Below are 15434 nucleotides of genomic sequence, written 5' to 3'. Positions count from 1 at the left end.
ATTTATAGCAGTATTTACAGTATTTACAAATACACGTATTTACAGCAGTATTTACAGCATTTATTAATAAATTTATAATAATCCACATATCATGTTGTCCTTGTAAAAATACAAAGTAATGTTACAAAAAAAAAAAGGCACTTTTGTATGTTTGAGAGTTGGCATCATCTGAATGTCCTCGCAGGGGTAACAATCTAAATAAGGCTGTTAAATATGGCTGTGAATATGGCTGTAAAGACTACAACAACAGTAAAAAAAAAAGTGATGTAATCATACTTTGGTGTTTGCTCTTTTCCACAAAAATCACACCCATAGGAAGTTCAGAAGAAGCCTTTTCTCGAATTACACAACGATAGATGAAACTGCATTAACAGAATTGATTTTACAATTACCGTAATAGGCTGTTTATTGATTTGTTTTGTTATGCATTGCTGTCTAATCCAGTAGACTTGTCCCAGACAATGGTCTCTTCTGCTGCAAGTGTGCTGATAGTATTTGGCAATAAGTTCCAATAACTATCGAGAGGCTCCATGAGCCGCCATTGCCATAAAAAACAAAATGGTCTATTGGAGTGAATGGAGATGACACAACTCTCTTTCTCAGTGGCCCTGGTTTCTAGGTGGTTGCTTTGGTGATTTTCTGGTTGCTAAGCTGTTTTGGGTGGAAGTTGCAAGCCTTTTGCTGCTTGGGTGTTATGTTGCTAGACAGTTGCTAAGGCATTATTGGTGGTTGTTGGGACATTACCAAAAAATAGCTAAGGTGTTTTGAATGTTTGCTAGGATGTAGATAGATAGATAGATGGATAGATGAATATACATATGGGTATATATACGGGTGTATATATATGGATAGACATGTATATGGGTAGACATGGGTAAATAGATATAAGAGTGGTTTTGTTGGTATCTACATATATGGGTAGACATGGATAGATGGTAGATATATGGGTAAACATGGGTATATAGGTCAACATTGGATAGATATATGCGTAGAAATGGGCAGATATATGGGTAGACATATGGGTAAAAAATAAGTTATATATAAAACTAATGAAAAATAAAACCTTTCTGTTTGTCTCTCTGTTTTTGCTTTCTATCAGCATCATGACCCTATTGATGGCTATGACAATGTTCTAAAATACCTCAACACTGTGTTCACTGTTATTTTCACTGTGGAATGTGTTCTCAAGATCCTGGCATTTGGTATTATGGTAAGCACACACTGGGAATATGATCTCTCTCTCTCTCTCTCTCTCTCTTTCTCTCTCAATTCAATTCAGTTCAAGTCAATTCTGTATGTGCTTTATTGGCATGACAGTTGTTACAATGTATTGCCAAAGCATAGTGTTTACATTAAATATAGAATAAATATGGATATATACAATGAAATGCATTTCTAGCATTCATTATTACTTTTATATCTTTCAGAATTATTTTAGAGACACATGGAATATATTTGACTTCATCACAGTTCTAGGAAGCATCACTGAAATTGTGGTTGACAAAGTCCACACGGCAAAAGTGAGAAATCAATCAGCCTCATATACAGTATGTGTTTTTTGTGGGCAGTAGTCATTTGCATGAGCAATTACATCTGTATTCTAATTGCTTTTTAGCCAGTATTTATTTGCACGAGCAAGCTCCTTTGTGATTGCTATGTGCTCAGTATTTATTTCAACAAGCAGTGACCTTTGTATTCAGATTGGTTTGTGTCCAGTATGTATTTTCATAAACAATAACCTCTGTGCTCTGATTGGTTTGCAGAGTTTTAATATGGGCTTTCTGAAGTTATTCCGGGCAGCTCGGCTGATTAAACTTCTGCGCCAGGGCTACACCATTCGTATTCTGCTTTGGACTTTTGTCCAGTCTTTCAAGGTCAGACATGGCTTTTACTGCAGTAGCACTGCATTGAAATGCCTTAGGCCCCAATCAGACAGAAAGCTTTTTTTGCAGTGTGAGGCACCTTTTTTGAATTGAAAAAGCACCTGAATTTGAAAAAAAAGCGTCTGACGTCATTCGTGGTTTTTTCGATTGTCCAATCGAATGAATGGAGAGGCAAGCCTTCAGTTGTGGTGACAAAAGTTTACAGTTGCTTGGGAAGTCCAGAGACTGCAATGATGGAGGAGAAATTTGTGGTGGCTGTCGCGAGGCTGCATTTTTAAGCTTCTGCTAATATGAAAGTTTACTTAAGAGCAAACCAAAGATTTTAGAGCGCTCTTGCTAATCCTTGATTAGATTGACAGGACAGCTGATTCGGTAGGTGCCTGGCAACATAAAAAGATACAGTGCACTGCTCTTTTCTAAATAAAATAAAAATCAACCAAAAAAGGCAGTGTGGTGCGCCTTATGTGTTCAAACCTGAAAACGCGTTCTGTCTGATTGGGGCCTTATTCTTCTTTTTTCAACTTCTAAACATTCTGTTTGCTTTTATTTGAACCAAAGCTGCTTATTATAAAATATTTTCTTTTAGAGAATAAATTGAGAGCTCTGCAGTTGTGCAGTTTCATAAAAGCCACTCAAAGTTTTGGACTGTAGATAATTTCAACTTTAATTTGCTGTGTATTTTTTGTAAGCTATGTACTTTTTTCTTGCTATTGAGTAAGTTTTTGCTATTCAGTACCAGCAGTTATGTAATTGTAATATTTGCACATTATTGAATAATGATGGGTCTTTATCAAGCATCTGGGTTACATAGTTTATTAATGGAAAGAGAACCATTTCATCTGTATTTCAAACTGTCATTTTACCTTAAACTTGAACATTATTTTTTAACTGCTTTGCAAGCACAGGTATTTTCATCAGGAAATGTAAATATAATTTAATATTTATTTTAGAGTTTAGTGTTTAACATGAGATTCGTCTTACAGGCTCTTCCATATGTCTGTCTGCTAATCGCCATGCTGTTTTTCATCTATGCCATCATTGGCATGCAGGTAAAGGTTGTCTTTGTCCCGAGACTGTCCATCTTTATATTCTTCTCTCTATCTGTTCCTTTGTTTTGTTTTTCTTACTTTACCTCGTTAAGCCTGAAAATGTGACAGACACCTTTTATGTGTTTGTAATCTCACTAAAGGTATTCGGCAACATCAAGCTAAATCCAAAAAGCCATATCAACGAACACAATAACTTTAAGACATTTTTTGGTGCACTCATGCTGTTGTTTAGGTAAGATTAACTTCTTTTTGTTGTAAAAAAATGAGTGCTACATTTTATGGTATGTTAATTATTTTAATTGGAAACTAATACAGTGAAGCAGTCCACCCTTTGGGGATGGATAAATGTGACTTAATTTATGATGTGTGTGTGTGTGTGTGTGTGTGTGTGTGTTTAGGAGTGCAACAGGTGAGTCATGGCAGGACATCATGCTATCATGTTTAGGAGAGAAGGAATGTGAAAAAGATGAGTCTCTCAACAACTCAACAACAAAAGAGAAAAAAGATTGTGGTACCGACTTTGCATACTTCTACTTTGTCTCCTTCATCTTCTTCAGTTCTTTTCTGGTGAGACGCAATTCATTTTAATGACGCAAATACTCACTGTTACAAACCTGTACACTCAAAAACTATACTACCAAATCCAATTTTTTTTGGCACAAAATATATATGGAGAGATTTTAAAATGGGAAAAAAAAAATAATTAAAAAATACATTAGAATGAAACTAGTATAATTGAAAACATGAATATCCATACTGCTTAACACTCTGAAGCTCACTCTGAATACCTTTCTGCTTTTCTGTCTATTTCGCTGTTTCTATTTTCACATCTCTAACTCTCTTTTAGATGTTAAATCTGTTTGTGGCCGTGATTATGGATAATTTTGAGTACCTGACACGTGACTCATCCATTCTGGGTCCTCACCACTTGGATGAGTTTGTACGGATCTGGGGAGAGTATGACCGTGCAGCATGGTGAGAGATACAGCTTTCCACTCCTTTCAGTTGATCACATGCAACACAGATGTAAAAAAAAAAAAAAAAAAAAGATATTGTTTTCTCATTCTGCAACATAATATTTAATTGATTATAAGGTATTTATAAATACATACAACTGTTTATGTACAACTTTTTTAAAACTATGCCTAATGAATGTCATATTTTTAAAATGTACAGGGAAATTTGCTTTGTAATTGTCATTAATGTTTCTGTTTCTTTCTTTGCACTAATTTGTAACCCTGCAGGATTATTTAAAGGGGTCATATCATGAGGAATTTTCACTTTTAAGTACAAACAGTTAAGTACACTAAGAAAGCAAACTCTTGCTGAATTTGGACCTCATTTACTGACACTAACCTGCAGAAAATGGTTGTCTGAGCATTTACTTTGAAAATTACAACTGCAAAATTTCAGCAGTTTGATTCTACAATTCAGAGAAAGGGTGTAAAATGGAATAGCTATATCATGGTTTTGGTGCAAAAAACTCAGCCCATATTTTACGAGGTGGCTAATTCGTACGAATTCGTACGACCTCACTTGTACAAATTCATACGATTTTTGCTAAGTCTTTTTTACATATTTATGAGTTTCCAATTTGTATGAATTTGTGCAAATGACCTACACCTAACCCCTCCCCTAAACCTACCCATCACTGGGGTTTAGACAAATCATTCTAAATCGTACGAAGGAGGTTGTACGAATTCGTACAAATTAGCCACCTCGAAAAATACGTACGAATTGCTGTGAGATACCATTGAAAAACTTCACTGATGTATGGTATGACTCCTTTAAAATGTATTTCATGAAAAATAACCTACTACATTTATCTTAAAGTTGTCTAATTTACTGTTAACGGCCAGTATTTCCTTCTCCAGTGGAAAACTACACTATAAGGAGATGTACAAAGTAATACGCACAATATCACCTCCACTGGGCTTTGGAAAGAATTGTCCCTACAGGGTGGCATGCAAGGTTTGGCTCACCCACAAAAAAACTACCCCTCTGCCTCCCTCTCCTCCTCTCCTTTTATCATTCCCCACTTCTTCACTAGATAACACCCGTCACCCCCTTCTCGTTTCCGTGAGCTACTCCAGTGCTACTTTCCACCGGGTCAAAGACTGGCAGAGACAAGAGCTCAGCGCACAGAGAGACAGCTCATCCCCTTGGCCTGTGTCTTTCTCCTGAAGTGTGAATAACTCCTGCAGTTAATGACACTGAGAGCCATCCATCAGTGAACTCCATTAGATAATATCTAACACTGCCAATGGACGTCAGTAGGGATTCAGTCTCTCTGTGTCTGAATTGGATTTGGGGCTTTTATTGAACATTATTGCATAAATGGGTTTTAGGTTAGAGGAGGGCAGACTCCTCATGTTCGCCATTGCCTCACCTGTTTGTAAATCAAGAGAACATTATGCTCATCTCTCCCCTGACATACATTATTTTTATAAATTAACTTTATATTTTTAAAGGGGAAATATTTGCTATTTGGCAGTTTTTACTTAATGAGGGCATATTTTTTACTTTTATAAAAAAAAAATGTTTTTATAATTTTATATTTAGTATTAGAATTATATAATTTATATATTTAATCTTACACATATAACAATTATGTATTTATATATTATATTTATATATTATATTTAGTCACCCACACACACACACATATATATATATATATATATATATATATATATATATATATATATATATATACATAATTTATACACACATTAAATACATTAACAAAAATTAGATTACAGCCAGTAATTTATTTTTTTTGCTGCCATTTTTAACCAGAGCTGTTGCTAATTTCTGACTCTAAGCACAATGCCCCTTGTGGGTTAATGTTTATTAACTAATTATAATAGTAGTGCTTCCTTTTCAATGCAGCCAGTCAAATCCTCAGATCCACCTGCTTGACTCATCAGATCTTTGGCTGTTTTAATATTTTCTCTCCTTTAGCCTCTTCTATGCCGACATTGCATAGAAAGACCTCCACCTGACCTCACCTCTGTGTTTAATCAGTTTCCCTTTTTGACAGTTTTTCTTTTCTTACATATGAAACACATTAAAATGACCTTCCCTTTCCTGTCTCTTCCTTCTCCCTCTATCTTTTCTGTTGTTTCCTTTTTCCTCTATGCCAAACTTCCTCTCCTCCCTCGTTCCTTGGGAATGCCCAATTCTTCCTCCTCCTCATCACATTGCCCCTGGTGACTGCCCCCTCCTAGTGGCCGTATTCATTACACTGATATGTACGAGATGCTGACCTGCATGTCGCCACCGCTTGGCCTGGGCAAGAAATGCCCCTCCAAAGTGGCGTATAAGGTAGTCTGCAGTATTACAGTTTGAATGAAGTCTGCTTGATTTCAAGAGGCTCAAGCTCAGAGCTGTAGTTACAGTGCCCCCAAGATGTATTTGGACACTTTAACCTAAAAGAATATTAATTCTGTATCTTTTCATTATGTAAAAGCATATTGAACCAAGTGAGAATGATTTGTGAAACGCAAGTTCGCTAAAAGTTTGCACTTGGTTTTATTTTTCTAACTAATGCAGTGACATTTTGAGTAACTTAAGTGTTTTAGGAACACTGTATTTCAAATAATTGCAATACATATAGCTATATTATAATTTGTAGAAGATCAGTGATGCTATTCTTTGTCATTGTCTTTTCATCCTACCGTGAAGTCCCTGTACATCCACCAATGATACTTTATTTGAATATGTCACCTTAACGTCTTCAAAACACTGTCATAACCCTGACATTTATTCCAGTGTTAAAGACATATTGCAAAGGGCATATTCATAAAGTGTGATCCTTTTCCAATTTCAATGCATAAATCTCTCATCTGTCTCTATCCAGTATTTGTATTTCAACTGTGTGCATGAATGTGTGATGTTGTGATGTCTTCTTAGTATTAACTGTAGAAGTTAAAAGACAAATAAGCCTAGATGACTATTAGATCACTATTTTAAAAACATGCTCACTGCCAAGCTTTGCAATGCTTGTGTTTCAATTGTCTTCTGTCATTATGGTGACTTTCTCTCAGCGGTTGGTTCTGATGAACATGCCAGTGGATGAAGACATGTCCGTCCACTTCACCTCCACTCTTATGGCACTGATACGCACAGCGCTGGACATTAAAATCGCTCGAGGTTGCCACTACTGCTAATTTTCAGTTTTGTAAAAATCAAACATCCTGTGATTTGTCTTTTTTTTCCCCCAGAGTAAGATTAGTTAAATGGTCTTTGTGTAACAGGGGGTGAAGACAGGGGTCAGATGGAGATAGAATTGCAGAAAGAAATCAGTGTCATCTGGCCACACCTCTCCCAGAAATCTCTTGATCTGCTTGTACCCATCCACAAAGGTGAGAGTGAGCAAATATATTTTTAAATATTTTCTTAAAGATTTAACAGCATTTTTTTGTTGTTGTTTACATTTGAGTATAATTCACCTTGGACTTGTCAGTTTAGCTTGTGGTGCCATTATTGGCCACTAGGGGTGCCGACTGACTCCCCTGGAAATGAGTGTAATTTGCAGCCGGCTTAGAAATCTTAGTCTTCTACAACAAACAAATATTTCTTTCAGCCAGTGACATGACAATTGGGAAGATTTATGCAGCCATGATGATCATGGACTACTACAAGCAGAACAAAGCTAAGAAGCTCCGGCAACAACTTGAGGAACAGGTAAAGATGTCTTTTACTTTCCACAGCACTAGAACTTCAGAGCTAAAGACTTTTCATGCCTGTTGAAACAGTTTATATATGCAACATTGCCTTTGCCATAAATATAACTATATAGATACTGTTCATTTTACTAAAGACATGACATAAAAAAACCTTTGTATCTCAATTTGAAATGTAAACTTCCTAAAGCTGAAAAAGATGCACTGTTTTTTGGGGTACTGGATCACTGTGCTGACCATCTAATGTTTTCTTCCAGAAACATGCACCGATGTTCCAACGCATGGATGCCTCTTCACTGCCACAGGACATTCTCTGCAGTGCCAAAGCTCTGCCATTCCTGACCCACAGTGCAGGATCTGCCCTGTAATTGTACATGTTGTGTGTGTGTGTGTGTGTGTGTGTGTGTACTTACAGTACATTCATCCTGTATCGGTCTGAACCAGTGTGTAACGGAGCCGACGAGGCGTGAGGCAAGCGGATCCAAGTGCAAGCTTTTATTAATAAACATAGTCAAATCACAGGCAGGGTCAAACAACAGCAAACGGGTATGGCACAGGCAAGACACAAGAGTAATCCTAGGGCAAGCGTGGGTCTTTGATTGGCGAACAATATCCAGAGGGCTTGACAAGAGGGGTAATCTGAGTACAGGAGGAATAGTCCAAGCAGGGGCAAACAGAGTCCAAACGGAAAGACGAAGGGTTAATCCAAGATACACAGGCAGGAATCAGAAAACAGGAAACAAGGACACTAGACTCAGTAAAGCAGCTATCACTAGGTGAGTGATAAATGCAGAACATTACATAAGACTAAACATAAACACAGAATGGCTCGGTAAGGCAGCTAACACTAGGGGAGTGCTATATGCAGAACAATACTCGGCGATCTGTGAAAGAAAGTCCATGGTTTAAGTAGGGTGTGTGATTGTGTTATAGTTCTCAGGTGTGAGTGTGTGATTGAGACAGCTGTGTGTACTTAGTGCAATGAATGATGGGAAATGCAGTCCAGGGTAATATGTAACAGTCTGTGTGGTGTGAGAGTCAATTTGATGGAAGAGCGACCTTTGATGGCGAGTGGGACAAAAGACCACTAACCGGATTCGTGACACAGTGTTATTTTAGTATCATTGATATAGTTTTTTAATATATCTATATACAGTAGTTCTATAATTTGAGTTTTAATTTATTTTAGTTTGTTTTAGTACTTAAAGTACAGCTTAAATTAAATTCAAATGAGAAATGTTGCTTTGGCAACTACCTGAAATATATTAATATGGTCATGGTTTTAGTTTTAGCTTATATAGTTATGGTTAATAATAACCCTGGTCTGCACCGTTATGTACACTATATATACAATACGGTGCAATATTTTACAGACACAATTCTTTATCACAGTTTTTGTGATAAAAGTTTTTATGTTTTATATACTTTTACATAACATACAATTTACCTGTCGATTAAATGTTATGCTATATAATGAAAAAAATATATGTTTTTTTATGCATCAAATGTTTATATCCCCCTTCTTAAAATGATCATTTTGGCCTGTCCCAGCTTGAGGTCTTGATCTTTTTGATTATATTCAATCGCAAAGTCGCAAACATTTTAAATGAATTGTGCTAAAAATACCAATATTTGTACCCACTGTTTGCAACCTATTTGTGGTCGTGTTTGTGGTGCAAGCCAACATGAGCATAATTGACATGTTTCTCTGTTGTTTCCTCAGGAGTAGAGGTGGGTTTGTGGCACTGAGTCCCATCTCCCCTCAAGATCTCTTCATGCGGCCCTTGGCCCAAGACAGCATGGAAGAGAGGGATGAATACCAACACCAGTATCAGCCTCAGAGTATGGTAGGAGAAACTAAATACAGAAAGAAATACATCTCACCTTAGGTATACTGGCACAGTATGCCTTGACATGTCTTGCATGATGTGTTTTATTCATTATTTTATACATGTGCATGGAATACCTGATAGCAACTTTATGTTTCTGAAACAACATTCAATATTCACAATCTATTTAAAATTCTCAAACTGTATGTGAATTCAGGCTCATTCACAGTCAATTCCCTTGTAATTTATGAATAATTCAGTTAGGAAAACTGATACAAATGGTAACAGGGTCTGAATACCACACAGCCAATCACTGATCCATTTGTAAAAGTTTTAGGAATAGAAAAGTGAAACAAAATTGTCAGTCTTAATTTTTAGATATGATTAGCAAAGCACAGACTGTAATTGACATTGATATTTAATCTTTCAGAAAGTCATCTGCATGGACATCACCTCCCTGATTCACAATCCTGCATGATGCTTCTACTTTTCCTAACTCATTTTGTTTTCACATTTGCAGCTTTATTGTCATCCCTTTATTATTTGCCTTCTGGCCTTGTAAAGGGAGAGATTTTAGAGAGCTGATTTTTCAAGGTTTGGAAGGGTGTATTGATGTGGTTTCTCAAGGTTAGACTGCCAGGTCCAGATAACTTCCAGCACTTATATAACCAGTGAGCAGTTATACACAAGCTTAGATGTCTTTCTGTGCTCTTATCTGTATTCTTATTTTCTACCCCTCCTGGTAGCTTTTTCTTTGCCTCTCTGCCATGAACTGTGATATAACACTAGATGTCTTATGGGATTTTAAGTTGGTTTATGTTTGGAGCTCTTTTGTGCAAGAGCACTTGTGTGTATGCCCAATATGTGTGGCTTCTGCTTTGAAACTTTCTACACCCCCTTTGAGTTGCTTATACGTATTGGCTCTATGTTGTGCTTATAGTGCTTCCCTCTTGCCACTTTACTTTTCCTCTATGACATTTTAGGATACAAACTTATCTTTTTTTATCTATAAATACGTATTTGCTCCTAAAAAAGGAGTATAAGATTAGCCAAGTTATTTTGGCTTTAGTACATAACCTTGCATCTCTATTCTGTGTCCATTCCTAACAATGACACACTTGGTGCCATGATATTTGAGGCCTGTTCACACAAAAAACAGCATGTTCTAAAAATTATTCTAAATTTAGGAGAATAGGAAACGATAACAATATAGGAAAACAATATTGTTGGGATCAATTTCAGAACAACTTTTTACAGCTGATGAACAATAAAACAATGACAGACTTCATTTGAATGTATAGGGCTTGTGCATTAAAATAGCAGAATACATTGCGAAGAAGTTCTACAGAGTAACATGAAAACATAAAACTACCTCATGTATATAGCACTAGTTTCGACAACATTATCTTGCCTCATTTGGAGTTTGAAAAAGACTGTTATTTTTATTCCACTACATTGACTGCATTAGCTAAATTCAATGTTAAATCAGATAGATTACACTAGCTAGATTTACTGATATGATCAAAACAAGGCATGCTGAAGACATCTGCTGGTTAAAGCCAAATGCATCAAATAAATGCAACAGCAAAAACTGATACTGACTAAAATTTGTCTTCAAACGCAAAACTCTATTAGCAGAATGACGGATTCTCTTAACTCTTTCGTTTTTATCTTATGTAGCATATCGGTTTCTCCTTTGGTGTCTTTGTGAAACATAAAGCAGCAGCAGGTCACTTACATCGTTGTTCGTTAATTTTAAAACTAGAGTGTGTAAGCTTATAAAAAAACAATGCTGGTGTGAACGCAAATATAGTTATCGTTATAGCTATTGTTATCGCTCTTGGTGTGAATGGGACTTTAAAGCTACTGTGGACTGAATGTCTTTCCCTCCTCCCCGTTTTTTCTCTTTCTAACTGCGTAGGTGCCAGAGCACAAAGAATTTAGCAGTGTGCTGTGCCCCACTAGCATGCAGGCCGATCCTCTGCAAGTGCCATGGAGAGGCGTCTCTATCCGAGCCTCTTCCATGCCGCGCCTGGCGATAGAGCCACAGGTACCACCTGTGTTCGCTTAGCCTAGCGATAACTAGCTGCTCTGTGGTTAGCGTCAGTGTTGCCGTTGATCCCAAAGAGGGAATGGAAGCAGTGGGTCGAAAGGTGTAGTTTGTGATTTGGTGGGAATGTAATGTGTAACCCTGCTGGAAAATCAAACTAAAACCAGCTTCTGATTTGGTTTGGTAACATGTTTATGTAGCAAAACCTCTGAGATAATTAATATGGAATCATAGTGTTTAAAATATGAATTCTGAAAATATTCTAGTTATATAAACATATATGATTATTTAAAAATAGTTTTGATCATTTATATAAATATAAAAGTTATATAAATATTGATATATTATCAGTGTATAAAATAATTATTAATATTATATATGATTTATTTGGGGTAAAATGTTTTAGATGGTGATTAACTGGTGTGCCCAAGGTCAGTCTGTTTAAAACTGGTGGACCACCTTGGTTAATTTAGTTGGGACCTATGGTGTAAGCAGCTACCAGAAACAAACCATTTTAACCAGCTTGCCCAACCAGTTTTTTCCAGCAGGGAATGTAAGTTGGTGGTGGTTGTCTTTGTTAAGAGCTCAGTTCAGAAACCTTTTTTATATACGAACTCATTTCATTTACATTGTTTAGTGTAATGTCACTATGTACAGTTTCAAAGCGAGAATGTGTAAATCTTACAGCATAAAAAGAATTTGTTTAATTTTTGTCTCTGTTTTTGTGTTCTGTTTGTTGATGCATGTGCTCTTGGGGTTTGTGTGCGTGTTTTGTTTGTTCTCTATGTGTTTTTGTATCTTGTGCACGTACAGCCGTTGTCTTCAGAGAGCAAACTGATGAAGCGCTCGTTCTCCACAATCGGTGATCAGTGTGTGAACGGTGACTGGCAAGAAGAGTTCTCGCTGGAGAGGGTGAGCCCAGACCGACTGGAAAGACCCAGGCAAAGAAGCTTTAGAGGTCAGTTTGCAATAGGGATGTCAAAAGTACTGGTACTTTGGTACCAAGTCAAAACTAGTATTGAAAAACATAATTCAGTCCCAGTCTTGGGGGTCTCTCCCATTTAACACACCTGATTCAGATCATCAGCTCATCAGTTGAAAGCTCCATAAATTGAGTGTATCAAATAAGAGAGAGACATACAAAATTTGCAGAATGCTGGGTCCCCAGGACCAGTATTGATATACGTATGTGCAAGTGCTTTATGAAGATGCCCAGGCTATGGCCGCATTTATGCGTGTGTTTTTGTGTCTGCACTTGTCTTAACATGTGCTTATGCTTGTGCGCTTATGCTTGTGCATGTGCAGCTGTCAGGTCAAACCTGCGGGAGCCAGTGGACAAAGAGAGAGGACGGTCTAAAGAGAGAAGACACCTGCTGTCTCCAGACGTGTCTCGCTGCAACTCAGAGGAAAGGAGTCAGTCCCAGGAGAGACGCCACTCTCGATCGCCCAGTGAGGGCAGGAAGCACACGACCCTCAGACAGGTGAGGACACAAACACATGTGCACACCCTCTGACCTGGCAGAATATTTAGTGTTTGCTATGGAAAGGAAATACTAAGGATTTCAAATAAATGCAGTTTTGAACTTTAATTTTATAAAAGAATGCTGGATCCTGAAATGCATCAGTTTCCACAAAAGAAATATTAAGAAGCACAACATTTTTAAACATTGATTATAATAAGAAATGCTCCTTGATCACCACATCAGCAAATTAAAATGATTTTGGGTGGATCATGTGACACTGAAGGCTGGAGAAATGGCTGCTGAAAATTCAGCTTTGCCATTAAATAAATTAATTACATTTTAAAATACATTAAAATAGAAAATAGTTATTTTAAATTGTAATAATTTTTCACAATATTACTGTTTTTACCATATTTGTGATCAAATAAATGTAGCCTTGGTGAGCATAAGAAACTTCTTTCCAAGAGTTTACAAAATCTTACAGACACCAGAACAGTTATGTACATAATTATGCCTTTATTTTTTCTCTCCATCATCTCATTCCTCTCTCTCTCGCTCTCTCTTTCTCACTCTCTCTCACTTTATTTACCCATAATCATTTACCCCATCTCTTCTTATCCCTATAGGGAAATAGTTCAGGCAGCCCAGTTCCCTCCACTTCTGATTCAGGGACGCCTCGAGGGCGCCGTCAACTCCCACAGACACCTTCTCGGCCTCGGCCCCACATCTCCTATTCTCCATTAGTGTGCCGCGCTCATCCCACACAAGGGGAGGTTCGGTCACGGGCCCAGCCTGCAGAGGAAGGGGAGGAACCAACCGGGACAGGGCCAGGCACCGCCATGGCCCACTCTACCCCTCACCGCTACATCTCGGAGCCATACCTGCCACTGCAGGAGGACGTTAACAGTCCAGACTCAATTGGTGTAGAAGAGACTCTCACTTTTGAGGCTGCCATGGCAACCAGCCTAGGCCGCTCCAACACCATCAGCTCCGCTCCACAACTACGTCACACCTGGCAGGTGCCTAACGGACATTTCCGTAAACGACTAGCACAAGCCACGTCGGGGACGTCAGGCTGCGAGCTTCTCAGTGACACTGATGAGGATGACCGGTGTTAGATTGACATTTGGACTGATGCCTCTGAACTTTGTGCCTGGATCTAAGGAAAAAAATATGCCTGTGTGTGTTTATTTGTGTGTCTGTGAATGTGGAGTCTGATCAGAGATGTGTAATCATCTCAGAAGAACCATGCTAAAGAACTGATTGTGGTGAAAGGACAGCAGCAAACATGTTGAAATGATCAACAGTCCAAGCATGAGCACAATGAGGTTGAAGATCGGGTTTGTGCCCTTACACTTTCTCTGAACCTGCCCATAGATGAAGCACTGGCTAATGCAGATGCATCCAAAGGCATCATCAGGATTTGGGTCTTGCCTGAACGCACTCAGGTTTCCAAACCTGCCTCCACATATTGAGATGTCCCATCAGCAGAAAATCTGTACACTGCCAATAAGGACAGCGTGTTCAGACACAGCGTTTACATTGTCCTTTCCTGACATGGTATACAGCAGTGTACATGTGGATGCCACTTGTCTATGATTTTCAGAGGCTGATGGACAAATGACAGGGGCTTTGACATCCTGATTGTTCTGCTACCTGTGTCCGAGGTATATTTAGGAGGTATACACAAGCATACACTCCAATACACACACAGAATGCAGGCAGTGATGTTTAGTCTGTCCATGACGAGAGGTAAATACCCCTTTAACTACATATCTTAAAAATGACTGACATTCCGTGAAGGTAACAGGGATGTGAAGGGCCAGATAAATAGTGCATGATGTTAATGCAAGTGGATCCAGGTGATGTCCTGGCCTTTAACAGTGGAGTCTATATGGAGGACTCATGTATCGTATGTAAATATTATAAATCCAGTATATGTACTGAGAAGTTTCAAAGCCATGTTTTCTGTAAAGAATCTAACTTGTCTTAAAGATGTTATCTTTTGTGACATGACCAATCCCTGTCCTTTCTATTTGTAATGCAATCTATTTGAAATGGTTCACATACACCATGTTATGTTTGATTAGACTTATCATCTCATTCTTTTCTAGCTGATTATTCTTGGCCCTTAAGAAAATTTCTAAAGTCTCTCTTGGGGTGAATCTCACAAAGACTGTCAGGGTCATTATTTCACCACAAAGCCAAGAGGAAAAATAAACTAATACATTTTTCGGAAAGAAAATGAAGTATCCAATATGCAAGCAACCATTATGAATTTTTGCATTGCTACATAGAATTTTTTACTTGTGCAGTAAATACAATACAAAGGTAAAATGGGTTGCAAACATTATATCAAAATGCGGGAAAAAAAAGGATATTTACTGTAGTTGTGAAGTATGAATACATTAGAGTGTTATGAGAATCTTATGAGAATAAACAATTCTGGATGCATTGCATCATGAGATTTTT

At 37.7% G+C, this 15434-nt stretch overlaps 1 protein-coding gene across 1 annotated transcript in view; it reads left to right on the top strand.

Annotated features, from left to right (window-relative positions):
* LOC306847872 (voltage-dependent R-type calcium channel subunit alpha-1E-like) overlaps positions 1 to 14080 on the top strand; it is a gene marked incomplete at both ends in the record, with an annotated part of 108314 nt that extends 94234 nt beyond the window's left edge. Inside the window, 17 exons of the mRNA XM_079382090.1 lie at positions 1100 to 1210; positions 1428 to 1520; positions 1764 to 1874; positions 2867 to 2932; positions 3073 to 3164; positions 3331 to 3499; positions 3780 to 3907; positions 4807 to 4903; positions 6982 to 7087; positions 7192 to 7299; positions 7521 to 7621; positions 7878 to 7984; positions 9344 to 9467; positions 11371 to 11499; positions 12316 to 12457; positions 12805 to 12980; positions 13589 to 14080. Coding sequence (XP_079238216.1) covers positions 1100 to 1210; positions 1428 to 1520; positions 1764 to 1874; positions 2867 to 2932; positions 3073 to 3164; positions 3331 to 3499; positions 3780 to 3907; positions 4807 to 4903; positions 6982 to 7087; positions 7192 to 7299; positions 7521 to 7621; positions 7878 to 7984; positions 9344 to 9467; positions 11371 to 11499; positions 12316 to 12457; positions 12805 to 12980; positions 13589 to 14080 — 2352 coding nt within the window. The remainder of the gene's footprint in view (positions 1 to 1099; positions 1211 to 1427; positions 1521 to 1763; positions 1875 to 2866; positions 2933 to 3072; positions 3165 to 3330; positions 3500 to 3779; positions 3908 to 4806; positions 4904 to 6981; positions 7088 to 7191; positions 7300 to 7520; positions 7622 to 7877; positions 7985 to 9343; positions 9468 to 11370; positions 11500 to 12315; positions 12458 to 12804; positions 12981 to 13588) is intronic.
* Between the last annotated feature and the right edge of the window lie 1354 nt (positions 14081 to 15434).

Source organism: Barbus barbus (genome assembly GCF_936440315.1).
Source record: "Barbus barbus genome assembly, chromosome: 28".
In the NCBI taxonomy this organism is placed as follows: Eukaryota; Metazoa; Chordata; class Actinopteri; order Cypriniformes; family Cyprinidae; genus Barbus; species Barbus barbus.
Note: the sequence above shows the minus strand (reverse complement) of the source record. Positions and strands in the feature narration are given on the sequence as shown.